The sequence below is a fragment of the Pongo abelii genome, chromosome 20 (genome assembly GCF_028885655.2).
Source record: "Pongo abelii isolate AG06213 chromosome 20, NHGRI_mPonAbe1-v2.0_pri, whole genome shotgun sequence".
Taxonomy (NCBI): Eukaryota; Metazoa; Chordata; class Mammalia; order Primates; family Hominidae; genus Pongo; species Pongo abelii.
The window spans coordinates 23,521,776-23,544,984 of NC_072005.2; the positions used below are offsets into that span (position 1 = coordinate 23,521,776).

Here is a 23,209-nt window from a genome sequence, read left to right on the forward strand (position 1 = left end):
TTAGTTTCTAAATTTGCGACCATTATAATTACATTTAATTTGCCACGTGTACATGGAACATGAAATCTTACTTCAGGCGAGCATAATTTGAGATGAAAAGGCAAAAAGGAAAAAAATTAAAAAAGAATAAAAACTTGATTGAGTCAAATCTGCAAGTTCTACTTTATACTTAAAAAAAAAAAAAAATTGTCTCCTTCTCTCCTGACCCAGAGTGAGGCTGGCTGGGGAGCCTGGGTCCCTCTGTCCTTCCCGCGGTGGCAGTGGCTGATCTCTGCTCCGGCGTGAGAGGCGCCGCCCTGCGCTAGGCTGGAGGCTGTCCGGTGTCTCCGGGCCCCTGCACAATCCTGAGCGTCCCTCTGACGGAAGCCGAGGTGGTAGCAGGAAGCTGGTGGAAGGAACTGGCTCCGCAGGCAGGGAGGTCTCGCCCAGGAAATGCTCTGTTGGCCTCGGCTTCCTGTGCACGCAGCTGGGCGCGGACCCAGGGTTGGAGCCGAGGCGTCCCCGGGCTGGGCGACCCTGGGCGTTGGCGCGTCGGCTGCTGCTGCGGTTCCTGCTGTGCTCGGCTCGGCTGTGGAGGAAGGTGGGATCCAGGCTGGAGGCCAGAAATGCAGGAGCTGCCTTGCAGGCGGGAGGAGTCGGTAGCCATGGTCTCTGAAAACTGGGCCCTGTAAACAAATTTCAGACGCCAGGAACAGAAGAACCGGCAGAAACTGCCCTAGAGCTTGAGCCGAATGGACGGACTGTTGGAGCTGCTGAGGGCGAAGCTGCCCAAACTCCTCAGAGTGGAGCAGCAAAGCAACCACCAGAGATGGACAAGAAAAATGAAAAGTCAAAGAAAATGAGCAGAAATCAAAGGCAGATGCTAGAGCAGTGCACAACCATTCACGCCACGATGGAAACGGAGTTGATGCAGGAGTCTGGGAAACGAATCTTTTTTTTTTTTTTTTTTTTTTTTAAGACGGAGTCTCACTGTCACCCAGGCTGGAGTGCAATGGCATAGTCTTGGCTCACTGCAACCTCTGCCTCCGGGGTTCAAGCGATTCTCCCGCCTCAGCATCCCGAGTAGCTGGGACTACAGGCGCGTGCCACCACACCCGGCTAATTTTTCTATTTTTAGTAGAGACAGGGTTTCACTATGTTGGCCAGGCCAACATATAGGGCAACTCATTTCTTTGGTTCCTCCAAACTGAGGCCTCACAAAGGCTCAAATATGGAGTGAGAAGGACTCAACAACAGAGCATGCAAAACAAAAAGGATGAGGTAGGATGGTCAGATCTAAGGCTTAGGGAGTGCCTGGGGGATGCCAATATAATGATTGCAGCTATAAAGCTTACTGGGTAGAAATAAACATAAAAAGCTGAAAACACCATGGCTTGAATTTGGTAAAAAACAGTCTCTGGAATTGTAGCAGTTGTGCCAAAATAATTGAGCAAGAATGACATGTATCTAAGGATTATTAAGGGGAATGTTTACAAGCACACGAAAATTTGTTCCAAATCTTATTACAGTAGTAATATTATTTTCCGTAATGACAGTTTCCCCAAGCTAAAGATGCCATAGAGAGACTAAGGCAAGTGCTTAACATGTTGTAGGCATTTAGTTTCAAAATTTAACAAACTTACAATGATTTTATGAATTCATTTGAACTCTGTTTCATGTATAAATTTCACTAAAAGGCACTAGTAGCTATTTCTCTCAGTTTTTCTGGAATTTTTCTGTTGCTTGATTCCAAATCAACCTTACTTGAATCCCAGTCATTTCTAAAGCCTCAGATGTAAGAACAGAAAAACAGCAGAAATGAAGCCAAGTTACTGCAAACAGTCCACGTCTAATACATTTGGTTTCCCACATGAACCAAAAACCCCCACAAACTAAACAACAGTGGGTTTAAAATTCAACCTAAATTCAACAATAGCCGTCACAGCCATATGTAAAAATTAGCAAATCACAATGTAGAAACCTTTAGTCTGTTACTGCATTGTTATTCTTAAATATTTACTATATGTAGACAAGACTTTCAGTAAAAAGTACTTATAGCTACCATGTATGAATTCAAACAGCCCTGGGGGAAATAGTATTTTTTATTAATGATGAAGACTGAAGCTCCAAGGATGTAAAATAATTTCTAGTAGGCACACAGCTAATGACCCAAACCAAGCGCATATATGTTTGATTTTAAAATTTTTAATTCTGTCACTGTTGACAATGTTGACAAAACTTTTCAATCATAGTTTCAGTGTTGGTGCTTGGGAATAAATCACAACAAGTACTACTGAGGGAGGATGGGTAGTCAAGAAAGTGATGATGTCCTTGGGATGCAGCAACCGCGGCGATTGCGTGGTGACTGCATATTGTCAACACAATAAGTCCCAGCATTTGCTTCGTATTCCAGCTCATTCAAGCAAAGCTCTCTCCAATAGGAAAATTTTCCTGTAAAGAGCATGCACATTTTTATTTTACCTGTCCTCAGACTGACCTGACCTCTTACTCATTATTAATAGTAAAAAACCATGCCCATGGGTAGAGATTTAGAATGTCATTGAGACATGTGACATATGAAGAAGCATGTACAGCCACTGTGTATGTGCACCAAGAGGAACACCCAGAACATGCTTACTAGTAACACCTCTCCCCTTATAAATAATTGTGTAAGGCTCCCGTAAGTGGAGTCTCCCTAGTTCCTTTCTTTCCTGTCTCATTCTTACAGCCTGTCTTGAATCCCTTTCTTTCAGGGTGTACTGGCTATTCTGCATCTAACTTTTTTTTTTTTTTTTGAGGTGGAGTCATGCTCTGTCACCCAGGCTGGAGTGCAGTGGCATGAACTCGCCTCACTGCAACCTCCATCTCCTGAGTTCAAGCGATTCTCCTGCCTCAGCCTCCTGAGTAGTTGGGACTACAGGCGTGTGCCACCACGTCAGGCTAATTTTTTTTTTTTTTTTAGTAGAGAAGGGGTTTCACCATGTTAGCCAGGCTGGTCCCGAACTCCTGACCTCAAGCAATCTGCCTGCCTCACCCTCCCAAAGTGCTGGGGTTACAGGTGTGAGCCACCACACCTAGCCTGCACCTAACTTTTAAGTCTTTCTGTTTTGCAATAAACCCTATGCTGCATCTCCTTTGTTGTGTGTCTCATGTTTCAGTTTTTTTTTTTAACTTAGAAGACAAAAACTGAGGTCTCACAACAGCCATTAACACTATTGCACTTTGTTTTGTATTTTTTATTATAAACATTTTATTCTCTGATATGTCAATATTCACATTTCAAACAGGCAACTTATATTGAAGTCTACTATATAACAATGCTAAATTGAAAATTTAAATGATCAGGCAGGGCGCGGTGGCTCAAGCCTGTAATCCCAGCACTTTGGGAGGCCGAGGTGGGCGGATCACGAGGTCAGGAGATCGAGACCATCCTGGCTAACAGGGTGAAACCCTGTCTCTAGTAAAGATAGAAAAAATTAGCCGGGCGTGGTGGTGGCGGGCGCCTGTAGTCCCAGCTACTCCAGAGGCTGAGGCAGGAGAATAGTGTGAACCCGGCAGGTGGAGCTTGCAGTGAGCCGAGATCGCGCCACTGCACTCCAGCCTGGGCGACAGAGCGAGACTCCGTCTCAAAAAAAAAAAAAGAAAATTTAAATGATCACAAAATGATTTGTCATAAAAGCATGTATATTTTACAAGTTTCAGCTTTATCACACTATTCAATTTCTTAAAACAATTTCTGACACAAATAATCAAATATTTTATTTAAGGATTTGGATTCAATTCCAAAATAATTTACATTCGTTTATTGTTATATGTACTTTTGACAAAAGTGGATTTGAAAACTAAGAAAAAACTAAAGCATGTTCTTATTTTTGGTTTGTTTGTTTGTTTTTTTTTTTGAGATGGAGACTCGCTCTGTTGCCCAGGCTGGAGTGCAATGGGGTAATCTCTGCTCACTGCAACCTCCGCCTCCCAGGTTCAAGCGATTCTCCTGCCTCAGCCTCCTGAGTAGCTGGAATTACAGGCAGACGCCACCACGCCTGGCTGACTTTTGTGTTTTTAGTAGAGACGGGGTTTCACCATGATGGCCAGGCTGGTCTCGAACTCCTGACCTCGTGTTTCACCCGCCTCGGCCTCCTAAAGTGCTGGGATTACAAGTGTGAGCCACCGCGCCCTGCTAAAGCATGTTTTTAAAGGTTCAAGGGACTTAAGCTTAGAGGCACAAATGCTCTGTAGTAAAATAAATAAAGCCTCATCTTTTTATCAATAATATTTTAATAGTTTTATGTCTGAGCACTTAAGCATCAAGAACAGGACTCTGGATGATGTTGAGGGAATATTTAAATGGATAAAATAGAAAGTGATCATCGGAGTCTAATAAGTGATGGATACAGCAACATAATACTTGACAAAACCATTCAGGGTGTGTTTGACAAACAAGGTTACATAGGAGCTGCACTGCCTCATTAATGTAAAGTGTTTTCTCTCTAACTTTAGTCTTTATTCTCAATCTTACAAATATCACATACTCACGTACACAGAATAATTAACTTTTTTTCCTGGAAGGCAGTGTTTCATCTTTTATTATATCTGTTTCACATTGCTGTAATGATGCTGCTGAAGTACACTCTCTTTCACCAGAAGATTACCTGTGTGAATTTGAATAGACTGACACTGGAGAGGACCAGCTCAGCACACTCACTTGAACTGTCTTGCTTTTCAGGCAGTTAAAATGCCTTTGAAGAGTGAAAATATACTGACTGCTGATTACGCAGAAAGTTTTACATTAAAAAAGCTTGTCAATTGTTTGAAAATTACATCACATGGTCTACAACTTTTAAAATATAAAATGCATAAAAATACTGCACAACAAAATAGAAATGATGGAGTTGGCCACAAAGGACAGCCAAATCTGTATATAGCAATATAGAAAAGTATGTATCTACTGTCAGAGTGAGGTAACCTGAAGTATTTGAGAGATGTTCTCTAAGAATCTAAAATTACTTTTAGTTTCAGTGTCCATGTTTTTTAAGCATTTTTAATTTTCGAAAAATGTTTAAATGTGTCCATTGTTTTATTCCTAGAAATAAAAACGGAAGGAAAAAAGAGGTATAAAAACAAATGAAATAGAAGAAAGAAAGTGGATTACTCACAATAGCTAAGGTATAGAATCAACCTAAGTGTCCATCAACCAGTGAATGAATGAAGAAATTATAGTATATTTACTGAATGGAATGATATCCATTTCTTTAAAATAGAAAGTCTTGTTATTTGCAACAACATTGATAAACCTAGAGAACATTATGCTAAGGAAAATAAGCCAGCACAGAATAAAAGTATATCACATGATCTCATTTCTAGGTAGAGTGTAAAAAAGTTGAAATTCATAGAAGCAGAAAGTAGAATGATAATTGCCTGGGGCTGGAGGAGATGTTGATCAAAAATACTAGGTCTTGTCTACATCTCTTAAGTTAACAAATAAGTTATTCTCCTCTGAAATTGGATTAACCAGGGAATTGAATCATACACTGAAGAATCAATACTGAAGAAATAACACATTTGTTATAGCAATGATGGTTGTATACCGAAATTTCAGAGGCTTAGCAAAATAATATATTCTCTGCTTAGATCACCATGCCCTGTCGAATTTCTTTTTCTGGTTAAGAGGACGTCTTCATGATCTTTCACGGATCATATTTTCTTTCATCTTCTATCTGCATTCTCCTTTCTTCAGCGAATGGATGAAAAAAAAAACGATACAGAGAAGACATATTTGCATCTTACCCACACATCACTTTTACTATTAGGCAAAGTGGGTAAGCAAAATAGGCATATGCATGAATAAAGTGCTTGTGGTAAAATAATCATTTTGTTGATTTCTGTAGAGCTCAGGTTATAGACCAAAAGCTAGCAAATATACAGCAGAAAAGAGTATTATTTGAAATAAGAATACTGTGAATGACATTATTCTGTCAATAGAAGTAAAAACACAACCTTATCCTGATAGTCTCACCTATATTTGTACATCAAATTCTTTTTATTAAAAATTGTATTTCATATAAATATGCAACTTATATCACCTTTTTTACCATTTCAATGTCTTCTCCACTCTGTACTAGTGGAAAACAGGCCAGCTGGCCCGGGAATGATAAAGAGCACTCGTTTGGGTGATACTCCTGTGCCAAACACCGTTATTTGGCCCAAGGTACTGGTTTTCTATTTTTCTCTACATTTAGTAATAAAATAAAATTCTTAGCTAAGAAGACTTGATCTCATTCAAATATGTTTTATGGACTATGTCTGACATTTAAGAGTCACTGACTTATCTTGAATATTGACTTTTTTATGAATTCAAATTGAGTACTATAAATAATCTTTTACTAAAAGCCTTTGCAAAGTGGAGTAAGATTCATAAAATTTCTTTATAATATAAAAGGAATATGCTAACCATGCTTCCAGTAATCACTCTGACCACAGCATTCTCAATTTCCAGTATTCACCCTGAGTCACTCAGGGGAAATTGGTATTTGTAAACAGGCAGAACAAGGTGCTGCTGAGTGGAGGTGCACCACACTGCACATAATGCTTTCCACATGCACCTCTTAGGCTCTTAATTTAATTGGACTGTCATTTATATGGCTAGATACCTACTCAACCTAATCATACTATTTTTTAGCAGCTAATGATATGTGTTACCCATTAGTCCTATACAACTATTTGACTGGCTGAAAAATATTTTGTTAATTTACTTTAAATTGAGAGACTAGATTTGCCATCTTCAATCTTTCAGTGTTAAAGCAAATTAGAGAAGCACAATGCATGTAGAATGCTCCTTCCCTTCCTTCCCTTCGTTTTCTTTTCTTTTTGTTGTTGCTATTGTTGAGACGGACTATCGCACTGTCATCTGGGCTGGAGTGCAACGGCGCGATCTTGGCTCACTGCAGCCTCTGCCTCCCGGGTTCAAGTGATTCTCCTGCCTCAGCCTCCCAAGTAGCTGGGATTACAGGTGCCTGCCACCACACCTAGCTAATTTTTTTATTTTTTGTAGAGACAGGGTTTCACTATGTTGGCCAGGCTGGTCTTGGACTCCTGACCTCGTGATCTGCCTGCCTCGGCCTCCCGAAGTGCTAGAATTACAGGCGTGATAGAATGCATTTTCCTGCCCACCGTAATTCTTCTTTACATAGAATATATTCCATTCAAACTATTTAGCCAGGATTTTAGATTTCAAAAGGTCAAGAACTTAATAACTGAGTGAAGCCAAAATATTGTCTTTGCTTCTTGTTAGCAATCTAGCCATTTCAAAAAGCACAGCAATTATGCCAAGCCATTGAAAGCATGTAGTTAACTTTATCCCATTTCAAAAATTGTTACTTTTATGTTAATTTAAGAGGAACTATCTACATAATTTTACATGCATTCAAGAAATATTTATATTAGCTGGATGCAGTAGCTCACACCTGTAATCCCAGCACTTTGGGGGCTGAGGAGGTAGGATCATATGAGGTCAGGAGTTCAAGACCACCCTGGCTGACATGAAAAGCTCCGTATCTACTAAAACTACAAAAATTATCTGGGCGTAATGACGCACGTCTTTAATCCCAGCTACTCAGGAGGCTGAGGTATGAGATTCTCTTGAACCTGAGGCAGAGGTTGCAGTGAGCCAAGATTGCACCACTGCACTCTAGCCTGAGCAACAAAGCAAGACTCTGTCTCAAATAAATTTTCATATTAAGGTATTTAATGTTCAATATTGTATGACAGTATAGCGGAATCCTCAAAAATGAGCAGAAGTTTATTATTAATAAATTTATTAGGCCGGGCGCAGTGGCTCACGTCTGTAATCCCAGCACTTTGGGAGGCCGAAGCGGGTGGATCACGAGGTCAGGAGTTCAAGACCAGCCTGGCCAACATGGTGAAACCCCGTCTCTACTAAAAATACAAAAATTAGCTAGGTGGGGTGGCGCACCTGTAATCCCAGCTACTCAGGAGGCTGAGGCAGAAGAATCACTTGAGCCTGGGAAGTGGAGGCTGCAGTAAGCTGAGATTGCACCACTGCACTCCAGCCTGGGCAACAGAGTGAGGCTGCGTCTCAAAATACATAAAATAAATCAATCAATAAAATTATTTTTTTCAAAGTTTTTCAATTGTTAAAGAATCAGGTATGCTTTTCACGATAAGTTCAATTTTAGGAGGGTACCCACTGGTCTCCATGGTATTTCTGTAATGGATAGTATAAAACTGGGTCACCAGAATTATGCAGACATGCTCATTTAATCAGAATGAGTTCAGCCTTCGTGGTGTATTGGTATCTCAGGAGCTGATCATTCACTACAACTTAGTAAATATTGCTCCATAATCCCAGTGAACTCTTTCAACCACGTTTCCTTTTTTCTCTCATTGATGTGGTCATGTTGTGGTCTCCTCTGTTTATCTTAAGCTATCCCAGATGAGAGGTGATTATTACATGAATGAGACCCCCTTTTTTTCCTCTTCCTTGGGATCCTCCTGCCCTCCCTACTGGAAGCAACATGTGAAAGGCAGGAATTATGACAATATACAAATATATTTCCTGCCAGGGGACCAGCATAAGAAGCTTACAACATGACCCATCTAGAAGTCACTTACTTCCAGGCCAGCAGGGGTGTTTTTCTATGATGTGTCTTTTTCTCTTAAAAGCATCTCTAATTAAGTTTAGCCCAGTCAGGATAATCTCCCTTTTGATAAACACAAAGTCAACACATTAATACCCTAATTTCATGAGTAATTAATTTCCTACCACAGTAAATCACTTTTTTTTTTTTTTTTTGAGATGGAGTCTCACTCTGTGGTCCAGGCTGGAGTGCAGTGGCATGATCTCGGCTCACTGCAACCTTCGTCTCACAGATTCAAGTGATTCTCCTGCCTCAGCCTCCAGAGTAGCTGGGATTACAGGCGCCCTTCACCATGCTTGGCTAATTTTGTATTTTCAGTAGAGATGGGGTTTCGCCATGTTGGCCAGGCTGGTCTCGAACTCCTGACCTCAGGTGATCCACCTGTCTCTGCCTCCCAGTGTTGGGATTACAGGCCTGAGCCACCGCGCCCAGGCAGTCACACACTTTTTTACACTAAAAAGATAACACTGCAGGTGTGCAACAGCTGGGAATCCTGGGGATCATCTTCGAATTTTGCTTATCCACCTGAATAGACTTTTCTTTTTTTTGAGATGGAGTTTCACTCTTGTCGCCCAGGCTGGAGTGCAATGGTGTGAGCTTGGTTCACTGCAACCTCCACCTCTCCGGTTCAAGCGATTCTCCTGTGTCAGCCTCCTGAGTAGCTGGGATTACAGGCGCCCACCACCACGCCCGGCTAATTTTTGTATTTTTATTAGAGACAAGGTTTTGCCACGTTGGCCAGGCTGGTCTCGAACTCCTGACCTCAGGTGATCCACCGGCCTCGGCCTCCCAAACTGCTGGGATTACAGGTGTGAGCCACCGCACCCGGACCTGAATAGACTTTTCAAATTCTTTCAGTTGCTTTTGTTATCTAAGTAAACAAAAATATCTGCAAATAATAATTAACTACTTTCCAATTTAATTCATTACAAATATCTTTTTTCTGGCTTAATTTCTTCATGTACCATTTTATAGATTCACACACACACATATAACAATGAAAATGTATCCAATTATTCCATTTTTGTTAATTTGTATTATAAATGAGTATTAAAACAATTATTTCTTTTCTGTTTGAAGGGTTTGTTTGTTGTCCTTTGTTTTTTTCTTTTTTTTTTTTTTGAGACAGAGTCTCGCCCTGTTGCCCAGGCTGGAGTGCAGTGGTGGGATCTCGGCTCACTGCAACGTCTGCCTCCCGAGTTCAAGCGATTCTCCTGCCTCAGCCTCCTGGGTAGCTGGGATTACAGGTGCGTGCCACCACGCCCGGCTAACTTTTGGGTTTTTAGTAGAGACAGGGTTACACCATGTTGGCCAGGCTGGTCTCATCCTCCTGATCTCAGGTGATCCACCCACCTCGGCCTCCCAAAGTGCTGGGATTACAGGCGTGAGCCACTGCGCCCAGCAACACAGAACTATTTTTATAACACACAAGTCTTTCAACCAATAAATATATATTTAAATTATTTCTTAAAATGTGGTATAGATACACAATGGAGTACTATTCAGCCTTAAAAAGGGGTAAATCCCGTCGTTTGAAATATGCATTTGAAGACATTATGCTAGATGGAATAAGCCTGACACAGAAAGACAAATACTGCATAATCTCATTTATATGTAGAATCTAATAAAGTTTAACTCAAAAAAAAAAATAGAAAGTGAAATAATGGTTACCAGAGGCTTGATGTGGTGGGAAGAAATTAGAGTTTTTGATTGAAGGGTACAAAGTTTCAAATAGACAAGGTAAGTAGCTTTTGAGATCTATTTCACAGCAGCGTGACTATAGTAAACCACAATGTAATTGTATTTTAAAATGACTAAGAGTATATTTCAAATGTCTTACCACAAAGAATGATAGGTAAGCGAGTTGATAGATGTTATTTAACTCAACTCAATCATTCCATATTACATACATATATTCAAACGTCACATTTTACTCCATAAATTCATTCAACTTTGATTTGCCAATCAAAAATAGTATTCATACTTTAAAGAGAAATAAACTTTAAGAAATTTGATGAGAAAAGTGTTCATTTTAAAATCTTAGAAAACATACATATATTTTGCATATATATATATTTCAAATGGCTTGCTCCTTTAATGATGTAAGTAAACTTTTTTTTTTTTTTTTTTTTTTTGAGATGGAGTCTCACTGTCACCCAGGCTGGAGTTCAGTGGCATGGTCTCTCACTGCAGCCTCCGCCTCCCAGGTTCAAGCGATTCTCCTGCCTCAGCCTCCCGAGTAGCTGCGATTACAGGTGCCCACCATCATGCCCGGCTAATTTTTGTAATTTTAGTAGAGACTGGGTTTCACCATGTTGGCCAGGCTGTTCTTGAGCTCCTGACCTGAGGTGATCCACCCACCTCGGCCTCCCAAAGTGCTGGGATTACAGGCGTGAGCCACCGTGCCTGGCCATAAGTAAACTTTTAATATAATGAATAGTCTAAACCCAACACTCAGGAATAAAATGTTTATTTTTAATGTTCAAAATACAATACTATAAAAGACTCTAAAGTAACTGCTTAGAGTACCATTATTTCTACATTTGTAAATAAACTATTCCTTCACTTGTTAAAGTTATTTGAATATATATTTTAAACTACATTTCAAAGTATTAAATCAAATGAACATATATACTTGGCAATAAAAAATTTATTAAACAGGTAGACAAGAAAACAACTTGCCTTCTTTTCTAATTTTAAAACTGACAAACACTCGGCATTTAGGTGCTTATTTGTCTAGTGTTACTGGAGTGCTGAAGAGAAGTACTCAATGAGAAATCTTTCCATATTTATATCCATGCTGGGTGTGAATATATGGGAATTTTCCAAGGGTAGTATTATAAACATTCAACTATTATATATAGCCCCAGACTGACTGACTAGAATAAACATGGGTTACAAACCACTGATGTGGCCACCTTGTTTTTAGGCTTCACATTGATCATGATCTAACAGAATCAACAAATGAGAGCTGTATGCTGGGTGCTCTTCGGGCACCTTTATTTGCATTAATTGCTTTAATTTTACCAAAACCCTAAAGTTGGGGATGCAATCAGTAACCAGCTGATACCGAGTTTCAATCTAACCATTACGCCCAACACCCTGTCACCCAATGCTTGTTTTAAATCCTGACCTAACATTTTGGCTTTAAATTTTTTAATTTAGTAAAAATAAAGATAAATTTACAAACCACTTCTTTTTATCCATAGATAGTATGTAGAACTTAATTTTTGGTTTAAAGTATTCATTACAAAGTCTGAGACAAACACTTCAGTAAGTGAATTATAACATTATTCCTCTTATGACTTAAAAGAACCATTAATTTTACTTTTGAAATAATGAGTGTTTATATTTAAAGTTAAAATGAGCCTATTATTATATAGAAAACTTGTTGTCTGCATGAAACTTGTCATCCACTGAGTGGTCTACAGTTGCTTTCAGAAACACTAATAAGAATACTGTTTCTTATTGAATAATTAAAGAATGTTATGCTTTTTCAGTTACTAACATAAAATAGATTGAAATTACTGATCAGTAACTTACAATGTGGTTTAAATGTTATTTAATAAATACATGTGAAGTTTCTTTTAAACTCATTTTAATAAATGACTTCTACTGTTTTTCACTTCTATTAGAAAAAAGTATTAAAATTTCTATTATAAGCCTATAAATTTTATTCAGATCTAAACATAGCGCTAATCTTAAAAGATCTGTATGCTTAGGATTATAAAAAGCCTATTCTCCATTCACACATACAAGATAAATAACTGCTTTTCAGTAAACCCAATGGGGCAATTGTGACTCACAACTATAAACTATTAAAATATTAATACTATCACCTAGATGACACTTTTAGGTATCTGCATGTTCAAGTTGTTTAACTTATAATTCAAAAATAAATTTTTATAAACTGTAAAAAATACAAAGAATTTTCTTTTAGTTCTTAAATACTGTCATTATTTCTAGTTGACGTAACATTAAATTTTAGAGGCTGTGGCTTTAGGAACAAGAAATGTCATGGTTGACTCCGCTTTACTTCCTGCCTTATTTCACACAAACACAGCAGCACAAAAAAGGCCAGAAATGCTACAACTTGACTGGAAATACACCAGTACCTTTCTAGGGAGAATATATGTGGGAGCGTATTTACTTGAAATTAATGGCATCTTTTGTTGAAGTACAGACTTCTATATGGCAAGTAATAAATACAAAAATTTTACAGGGCAAAAGAGTAAGAGATATACTCTAAAATTACCTTCTAACCCATTATTTCTTTTTTCACTAGCATGGTTGTGATGGAATGAGCATTTGCAGCAGCTTTTTTTTTTTGAGACAGAATCTTGCTCTGTCGACCAGACTGGAGTGCAACGGGCATGATCTCAGCTCACTGCAACCTCTGCCTCCTGGGTTCAAGTGATTCTTCTGCCTCAACCTCCTGAGTAGCTGGATTACAGGCACGTGCCACCACAGGCTGCTAGTTTTTCTATTTTTAGTAGAGATGAGGTTTCACCATGTTGGTCAGGCTGGTCTCAAACTCCTGACCTCATGATCAGCCCGCCTCAGCCTCCCAAAGTGCTGGGATTACAGGTGTGAGCCACGGTACCCGGCCCGCAGCACGGTCTTAAATAACCTACATTCTCTGCTTCGTCATTTTTGGGATATGGCCATAAGACGTTTATGATTTTACTAGAAAAAAAGTTTTCTTTCTCTAATTCAGAAATTTAGCAAAATTTCACAGGTGGATAATGCGGTCAGGAGTTTGAGACCAGCCTGACCAACATGGTGAAACCTAGTCTCTACTAAAAATACAAAAATTAGCCGGATGTGGTGGCACGTGCCTGTAGTCCCAGCTACTTAGGAGGCTGAGGCAGAGTGCAATTGTGCCACTGCACTCCAACTTGAGCAGCAGAAAGACTCCATCTCAAAAAAAAAAAAAAAAGAAAATTGAATCTACAATAACTGTAGTAATTATACTTTGAAATAAATTTAACCAAAAAGTGGAAAAACCTGTGCATTATAATCTAAACAATACTGAAGTACAAAATTAAATAATACACAAATGGAAAAATATTACCTATAAATGAATTAGCATTATTATTGTTAAATATCTGTATTACACAAAATAATCTACAGACATAATGCAACCTCTATGAAAATACCAGTGACACACTGGTATAAATTTTAAAACATATATCTAAAATTTATATTGTACCACAGAAGACCCAAAGTAGCCAAAACAATAAAGAAAAAAAAAAAGTGTGCTTTGGGAGGCCAAGGCGGGTGGATCACGAGGTCAGGAGATTGAAACCATCCCGACTAACACGGTGAAACCCCGTCTCTACTAAAAATACAAAAATTTATCTGGGCGTGGTGTCGGGCGCCTGTAGTCCCAGCTACTCAGGAGGCTGAGGCAGGACAATGGCGTGAACCCGGGAGGCGGAGCTTGCAGTGAGCCGAGATTGTGCCACTGCACTCCAGCCTGGGAGAATGTGCGAGACTTCGTCTTAAAACAAAAAAAGAAAAAACAAAACAAAAAAGGGTGAAGATATCACCCTACCTGACTTTGAAATATACTAAAAAAGCTATATTAGCTAAAATAGTATGGTAATTGAAGAAAAACAGACACATACTCCAATGCAGCAGGAACCAAAAAAAAGACCAAAAACGGCTGATTTGAAGTTACAACTAACCCCAGCAGAAATATTTATGGCTTATTATGGAGCATCAGTTACGCAGCAAGCACTGTCATTTTTTTTTTTTTTTTTTTTTTTTTTGAGGAGTCTCGCTTTGCCACCCAGGCTGGAATGCGGTGGCGCGATCTCAGCTCACTGCAACCTCCACCTCCTGGGATTAAGCGATTCTCCTGCCGCAGCCTCCCGAATAGCTGAGATTTCAGGCGCGTGTCACCACACACAGCTAATTTTTGTATTTTTAGTAGAGATGGGGTTGTGCCATGTTTGCCAGGCTGGTCTTGAACTCCTGGCCTCAGGTGATCTGCCCACCTTGGCCTCCCAAAGTGCAGGGATTACAAGCATGAGCCACCGTATCTGGCCTCACTGTCATGTTTCTTTGATACATTTATATATAAAAACATTCTCATGACTTATGAAACTTCCCTAGAACTTACCTAAAAAAAAGACTCAATAAATAAGTAAATTCACTTATGTCATCTATAAAAAGGACAATAACTAAAGAAAAGTAGGCTTATACAGGCATCTGCAACTAAAAGAACAAAATGAAATGTTCTAAATAAAATATAACAATACATTAGTTATGGAATTACTTCCAAAAATTATGTGCACTACTGAATTTTACAAAAAATTCTTATAATCACGACCAGCTCATGTAATGGATACTTCATACACTATAAAACAAAAAATTATAACAAGAAAATTATAGGTTTGGCATGAGTGCCAGGCAAAGAGTTTGTATGGCGAGATTCTGAACAATAAGCCAAAAGTTTTTACAGTAATGAATTTAATACAAAGCTGAGAGCATAAATTTGCTTTCAGCATTTTTGAGGTTTTTACTATCTAGCAAATTAATCACCTTATTAAAATGATTTGTTCTGATATTGCTCTATTCTTCTGAAAATAGGTACAAACTCATGCTCATACAAACACACTCACTCCATAATTTTCTTTCCTAAGGTTTATCTTTAGAGTAATACATGCATATTTTTAACTTTATGTAAATCAAAATTAAAAGTCTTTGTGTTTGCAGGCAGAGAGGCCACATGTTCAAATAAAAATATGTAAGAAATTTATTAAAATATGTATTCAAGTCTCACAAATGTATGCATTTTATTCATACTTCTAAATAATATAATCATAGAAATTACCCTGTAGTCAATGTCTATTTATTTATTCATTTTGAGACACAGTCTTGCTCTGCCACCCAGGCTGGAGTGCAGTGGCACGATCTCAGCTCACCACAACCTCCACCTCCAAAGTTCAAGCGATTCTCCTGCCTCAGACTCCTGAGTAACTGGGATTACAGGCACTCACCACCATGCCTGGCTAACTTTTCTATTTATAGTACAGACAGGGTTTCAACATGTTGGCAACGCTGGTCTTGAACTCCTGAACTCAGGTGATCCACCTGCCTTGGCCTCCCAAAGTGCTAGGATTACAGGCATGAACCACGGTGTCCGGCCATCAGTAACAGTTTTGTTGTACATTTTAAACTAACAAAAAGTGTAAAATTAAATTTTCTGTAATACAAAGGATAAATGCTAGAGGTAAGGCAGTCGGTAACAGTTTAGTTGTACATTTTAAAGTAACAAAAAGTGTAAAATTAAATTTTCTGTAATACAAAGGATAAATGCTAGAAGTGATAGATACCTAATTTACCATGAGGTGATTATTATATATTGTATGTATGTATCAAAATATGCCATATGTGATTTAAATATATACACATACTATGTACCCAAAAATATTAAGTAAATTTAAATGAGACAGAAAAAATAAAAACTTAACATACAGGAACAACATTCTTTAACTTCTTTGCAGTTTAAAGCCACTAGCAAAAAAGATTACTACAAATACTACTTTATTATGTTAACAAATAATATATTGTTACCATCTTTTACCTACACTCTTGAGTAAGGTGGAATGGGTTAAGGTTAGTGGCAAAATAATGCTTCACTGAATGCACAATACTATTTAACATGTTAAAAATGTTAAATTAAAAAGTTAAGTCTACACATAATTTCAAAGTTTTAAAATGTACTGGATTGTATCACATAAAAGTACAATTAGTAAAATAATACACTATTAATTAAATTTTAACTAAAATTAAAAATATTTTTCTCTCATAATGTAGAGTATTAAACTGAACACCTACTTCATGCATTGCTCAATATTATAAGTTAACCACAAAGAGCATCCCTACTTAGATTTTCATCATACATCTTACATTTTAATGTCTTTACTCTTTCATAGAAGAGATAATATATAACGCCCACCTAATAAAAAAGATTCTCTCATATCTTTCATGCAGGAACAATTCATCACATACTTTCACATGTGAATACAATAGGAATAAAGAAACAGCATGAATTTGAGAGTTGAATTACATCATTATTCACATATTTAAAAAGTCTATAAAATTTTTTCAAGAAAAAAGTATACTTTGGTGGACACAGTGGCTCATGCCAGCACTTTGGGAGGCTGAGGCAGGTGGATCACCTGAGGTCAGGGGTTCAACCTGCCCAACGGCCAAGACCCCATCTCTACTAAAAATACAAAAATTAGCCAGGTGTGTTAGTTCATGCCTGTCATCCCAGCTACTTGGGAGGCTGAAGCAGGAGAATCACTTGAACTGGGAGGCGGAGGCTGCACTCCAACCTGGGTGACAGAGCAAGACTTTGTCTAAAAAAAAAAAGTAAAGCCTGGCCAACATGGTGAAACCCTGTCTCTACTAAAAATACTAAAAATTAGCAAGGCATGGTGGTGCGTGCCTGTAATCCCAGCTACTCAGGAGGCTGAGGCAGGAGAATCACCTGAACCTGGGACGTGGAGGTGGAGGTTGCAGTGAGCCGAGATAGCACCACTGCACTCCATCCTGCACGATGGGAGCAAGACTCCATCTCAAAAAAAAAAACCAAACCAAACAAAAAAAACTGTACTTTGAATGTAATAACTCTCCAAAATATCTTATACACTTTTTAAAGTTATATACAAAATATTTATGTACAAACTTCAGTTTTGAATTATTTTCTAAACTCAGCCCTCTGATTTAGTGTACTGTCTGAAGTGTCAGTTCCCTAGATATATCTACTCTGAATTGATATTTACAGACTTAATTTTTTCAAATAACCAATTTTTTATATTACTGCATCTGCAAAAATATATTTTAGTATGAACTCTCTGGTGTTTCCTAGGCTGTAGTTTGTAAAAAAAACTGTTTTTCCAAATTTATTACCTTTGCAGCGATTTTCTTCAAGATAAATTATCTGATGTTGAAGAAAGGTGGAGCAACTACTTCAGGGTTTTCCTCTAGTATAAAATGTGTAAAATAAGATCTGTAATACAAGTAATGGTACCACAACACTCTTCATATTAGTTTTTTTGTTTTTTGTTTTTTGTTTTTTTTGAGATGGAGTGCAGCTGGAGTGTCCAGGCTGGAGTGCAGTGGCACAAACTCAGCTCACTGCAACCTCTGCCTCCCAGGTTCAAGCGATTCTCCTGTCTTAACCACCGAATAGCTGGATTAGTCATGCACCACCACACCCACCTAATTTTTGTATTTTGGGTAGAGACGGAGTTTCACCATGTTGGCCAGGCTGGTCTTGAACTTCTGACCTCAAGTGAACCACCCGCCTTGGCCTCCAAAGTGCTGAAATTACAGGCGTGAGCCACCATGCCCAGCTTACACTCTTGATATTTTAATGCTTGTCTTCAAAATAAATACTCTTCTTCACTTTAAAGGCTTATATTTTCTGAAAAATCTACTGACAGTAATTTCATTTTTAATGCTTCTATTAAGTATGAAATCTCTGATATTGAATAAGATGTGAACAGATATTAATGGCTTCTTCACATTCTTTACATTTGCATAATTTTTCTCAAGTATACATCATTTCCTGTCCAATAAAGTGTCAGCATGGGTTAAAAGTTTTGCCACATTCTTCACACTTGTAGAGGTTTCCTCTAGTATATTTTACCTACAATCAAGTGTGACAACCATTTAAAGGTGTTTAGAAATGTTGAGGTGTTGTCAACTGCATTGTTATATCTTTCAGGTTTGTACGGTTTCTCTCCAGTAATTCTCTTCGTTGGCCAGGATGGTCTCAATCTCTTGATCTTGTGATCCACCCGCCTTGGCCTCCCAAAGTGCTGGGATTACAGGTGTGAGCCACCGCGCCTGGTCCATTCTTCTTACTTGTCAGATTTTTCTACAGCATGAATTTTCTTGTGTGTAGTAAGGTTTGAGCATTGGTTAAAAGCTTTGCCACATTCTTTACATTTGTAGGGTTTCTCTCCAGTATGAATTACCTTATGTTTAGTGAGAGTTGAGGACCAGTTAAAGGCTTTGCCACATTCTTCACATTTGTAGGGTTTCTCTCCAGTATGAATTATCTTATGTTGAGTAAGGTTTGAGTATTGGTAAAAAGCTTTGCCACATTCTTCACATTTGTAGGGTTTCTCTCCAGCATGAATTATCTTATGTCTAGCAAGTGTCGAGGATTGGTTAAAAGCTTTGCCACATTCTTTACATTTGTAGGGTTTCTCTCCAGTATGAATTTTCTTATGTGTTGTAAGGTGTGAGGATAGGTTAAAAGCTTTGCCGCATTCTTCACATTTGTAGGGTTTCTCTCCAGTATGAATTATCCTATGTTCAGTAAGGTTTGAGGACCGCTTAAAAGCTTTGCCACATTCTTTACATTTGTAGGGTTTCTCTCCAGTATGAATTATCTTATGTGTAGTAAGCTGTGAGAACTGGTTAAAGGCTTTGCCACATTCTTCACATTTGTAGGGTTTCTCTCCGGTATGAATTCTCTTATGTGTGGTAAGGTGTGAGGATGTGTTAAAGGCTTTGCCACATTCTTCACATTTGTATGGTTTTTCTCCAGTATGAATTCTCTTATGTTGAGTAAGAGTTGAGGACACGTTAAACGCTTTGCCACACTCTTCACATTTGTAAGGTTTCTCTCCAGTATGAATTCTCTTATGTTGAGTAAGGGTTGAGGACACATTAAAGGCTTTGCCACATTCTTCACATTTATAAGGTTTATCACCAGTATGAATTCTCTTATGTTTAGTAAGGTTCGAGGATTGGTTAAAAGCTCTGCCACAATGTTCACATATGTAGGGCTTCTCTCCAGCATGAATTATCTTATGTCTAGTAAGGGTTGACGATTGGTTAAAAGCTTTGCCACATTCTTTACATTTGTAGGCATTCTCTCCAGTATGAATTATCTTATGTGTAGTAAGGTGTGAGGATATGTTAAAAGCTTTTCCACATTCTTCACATTTGTAGGATTTCTCTCCAGTATGAATTACCTTATGTGTGTTAAGGTGTGAGGACTTGTTAAAGGCTATGCCACATTCTTCACATTTGTAGTGTTTCTGTCCTGTATGAATTCTCTTATGTTGAGAAAGGGTTGAGGACACATTAAAGGCCTTGCCACATTCTTCAAGTTTGTAGGAATTGACAGTAGTGTGAATTCTTTTATGTTGAGTTAGGTGTGAAAGAACACAAAATGACTTGCCACATTCTTTACATTTAAAAGGATTCTTTTCAGTCTTATGTCTATTTGAATTTGAAAATTTATGAAAGTTTTTCACATATTTATCACATTGAAATATTTTGCTCTGGGTAGTTGTCAAACACTGGTTAAATCCATTATAACTTCCTTTGTGCACCTTATATTCATCCACACTTTTATAGCCTTTTTTTAACTGTAAATTGTGATGTCCACATTTTTCATATTTTCTCAGTATTATTCTTTGGAAAGAAGCTTTTATGCTCTGCTCTGGCCAAAGGTCTTGGGCAAAATAACAACACATACCTGAAAGAAATAAAAATAACAACTTACTCCACATACTAGACTCAAATACATATTCTTTACACATCTAACCTACAAAACTATACAAACTACATAAACAAGATTGCATAAGAAGGCCAGGCATGGTAGCTAATGCCTGTACTCCCAGCACGTTGAAAAGCTGAGATGGGCAGATCACCTGAAGTCAGGAGTTTGAGACCAGTCTGGCCAATTGGTGAAACCCGTCTTTACTAAAAAATACAAAAAAATTAGCCGGGCATAATAGCATGCACCTGTAATCCCAGCTAGTCAGGAGGCTGAGGCAGGAGAATCGCTTGAACCTGAGTGGGAAGTTGCAGTGAGCTGATATCACACCAACGCACTCCACACTGGACAACAGAGCAAGACTTTGACTCAAAAAAAGAAAAAAACAAAAAAAAAAACTGTATAACAAAATACTAAAGGCCCTAATTTCCTTATAGACATATAAATGTAAGAAAAATACACAGACCAAAATACATTCATGAAAAATTTATAAATGAGTTAAGTGTGTAGTGTGTACAGTGCCCCAGGAGGTGAGCACAATGCAAAGAGCCACAAAGAATAAAGAGAAAAGTCTGTTATGTTTACCTAATACAGCTCATCCCTCTCCCCAATATAATATAGTGCCTTTAGAAGTAAACAGCCAGCCAGGCAGGCTGGCTCACGCCTGTAATCCCAACACTTTGGGGTGCCGAGGTGGGCCAATCACCTGAGGTCAGGAGTTTGGAACCAGCCTGGCCAATATGGTGAAACCCTGTCTCTACTAAAAACACAAAAATTAGCCAAGCGTGATGGTGGGCGCCTGTAGTCCCAGCTACTTGGGAGGCTAAGGCAGGAGAATCGCTTGAACCCGGGAGGCGGATGTTGCAGTGAGCCGAAATCACACCACTGCTCTCCAGCCTAAGTGACAGAGCAAGACTCCGTCTCAAACAAAAAACCAAAAAAAAAAAAAAAAAAAAAAACCCACCAAATCTGTTGACAATGCTATGAAAATGAAACTTATGTTGATTGTTGATGGAAAACAAGGATGCAGCCATTATTTTAAAATGTTACGTTTCACACATAATTAAAAGTAGAATTATAATTAAATACAGCAATCCCATTTATTAATCTATATCCAAAGTATGCAACACAGGACCTAGAAGAGATATGTAAACATCTATGTTTATTGTACCAGCATTCACAAAAGCCAAAAGGCTGAAGTAACCCAGATGTCTTTTGATTCACAAACATATCAAAAAATGTGACATATACATACAATGGAATTTTATTCAGCCTTAAAAAAATCGTGGCCGTGCATGGTGGCTCACATTTGTAATCCTAGCACTTTGGGAGGCAGAGGCGGGTGGATCACCTGAGGTCAGGAGTTCCAGACCAGCCCGGACAACATGGTGAAACCCCGTTTCTATAAAATACAAAAAAATTTATCCGGGCATGATGGTGGGTGCCTATATTCCCCGCTACTCAGGAGGCTGAGGCGGCACAATTGCCTGAACCCGGGAGGCGGAGGTTCCAATGAGCCAAGATGGCACCATTGCACTCCAGCCTGGGCAACAAAGCAAGACTCCATCTCAAAAAACAAAAAACAAAAACCACTTGTAAAATTCTAAGATAAACTTTGAGAATATTTTATCACCTAAGACAGTGACAGAATGATGCATACTATACGATTCCACTTATATGAGATATGTTATAAAGAGTCACACTCATAAAAACAGAAAGTGGAAGAGTGTCAAGGGCTGGGGAGACGGGAAAATGGGCAGTTGTTACTTAATGGATATTGAGTTTTCATTTTACAAGATGAAAGACTTCTAGAAGTGTTTTGCATAACCAGGTGAATATATTCTGTCACCCAAGCTGAAATACAGTGGCAAGATTATGGCTCACTGTAGCCTCAAATTTCCAGTCCCAAGTAATCCTACTCCTTCAATCCCCCAAGCTGCTGGGACCACAGGTACACACCAACCCATGCCTGGTTATTTTTGAAAAAAATTTTCTAGAGAAAGTGTCTTTTTTTTGTTTGTTTGTTTTTTGAGATGGAGTCTTGCTGTGTCCCCCAGGCTGGAGTGCAGTGGCTTAATCTTGGCTCACTGCAAGCTCCACCTCCTGGGTTCACGCCATTCTCCTGCCTCAGCCTCCCGAGAAGCTGGGACTACAGGCGCCCTCCACCATGCCAGGCTAGTTTTTTGTATTTTTAGTAGAGACGGGGTTTCACCGTGTTAGCCACGATGGTCTCGATCTCCTGACCTCGTGAGCTGCCCACCTTGGCCTCCCAAAGTGCTGGGATTACAGGCGTGAGCCACCGCGCCCAGCCCGAGAGAGGGTCTTTACGGGTGGGCCAGGCTTGTCCCAAACTTTTGGGCTAAAGTGATTCTCTTGTCTTGGCCTCTCAAAATCCTGGAATTACAGAAGTGAGCCACCACCATGCACAGTCCTAATATGTACACTTAAATAGATTTAAGATGGTAAATTTTATGTCATCTGTTTTTACAACAATTTTGTAGAAGAAGAACTGAAAAAAGTAAAGAATTATAAATCTTTTCAAAAATTAACTTCAAATCACAAAAGTGATCTGAAAGGAACACAAAGGAAATGTACATTCATTATTAAACACAGTGTGGAAATAAGATTATTTTCACAACTACTCACTTATATAAGACAAAACAACCACTGAAAATCAGCTAAGAAAAAATATATACAAGATAGGCCATAACCATAATTAGGGTCATATTTATAAATAAAAAACACACACATATATAATCTGATTGCGATAGACATATAGCTAATTTATTTCTTAATTAAGCCCTATGTTGACTTAAAGTGTACAAACAGAATTACAAATTGTCTAAAATTATAATATGTAAGTAAAAAAGCCAAAAACACAATAGATTGATGTTAAGAAACCAACACTAAAAAAACACACATAAAGAACTGCAAAATAATAAGGGAAATGTTTACTCACAAACTCTGGTATGCTACATTAATGGACCATTAAAAATGAATTTGTCTAGATAACTACAATATTTGACTGTAACTGTGT

General features: G+C 38.5%; 1 protein-coding gene across 7 annotated transcripts in view; it reads right to left on the reverse strand.

The window, feature by feature from the left end:
• Positions 1-12,932: 12,932 nt before the first annotated feature.
• LOC100450566 (zinc finger protein 724) overlaps positions 12,933-23,209 on the reverse strand; it is a 56,824-nt gene continuing 46,547 nt past the window's right edge. For 5 of the 7 annotated variants that reach the window (XM_054540034.2, XM_054540035.2, XM_054540038.2 and 2 more), the window contains one exon: positions 12,933-20,151. In XM_054540034.2, the coding sequence (XP_054396009.2) occupies positions 18,518-20,151 (1,634 nt within the window). In that variant the 3' untranslated portion in view covers positions 12,933-18,517. The remainder of the gene's footprint in view (positions 20,152-23,209) is intronic. The other 2 variants (XR_008516452.2, XR_008516451.2) reach the window with 2 other exon arrangements.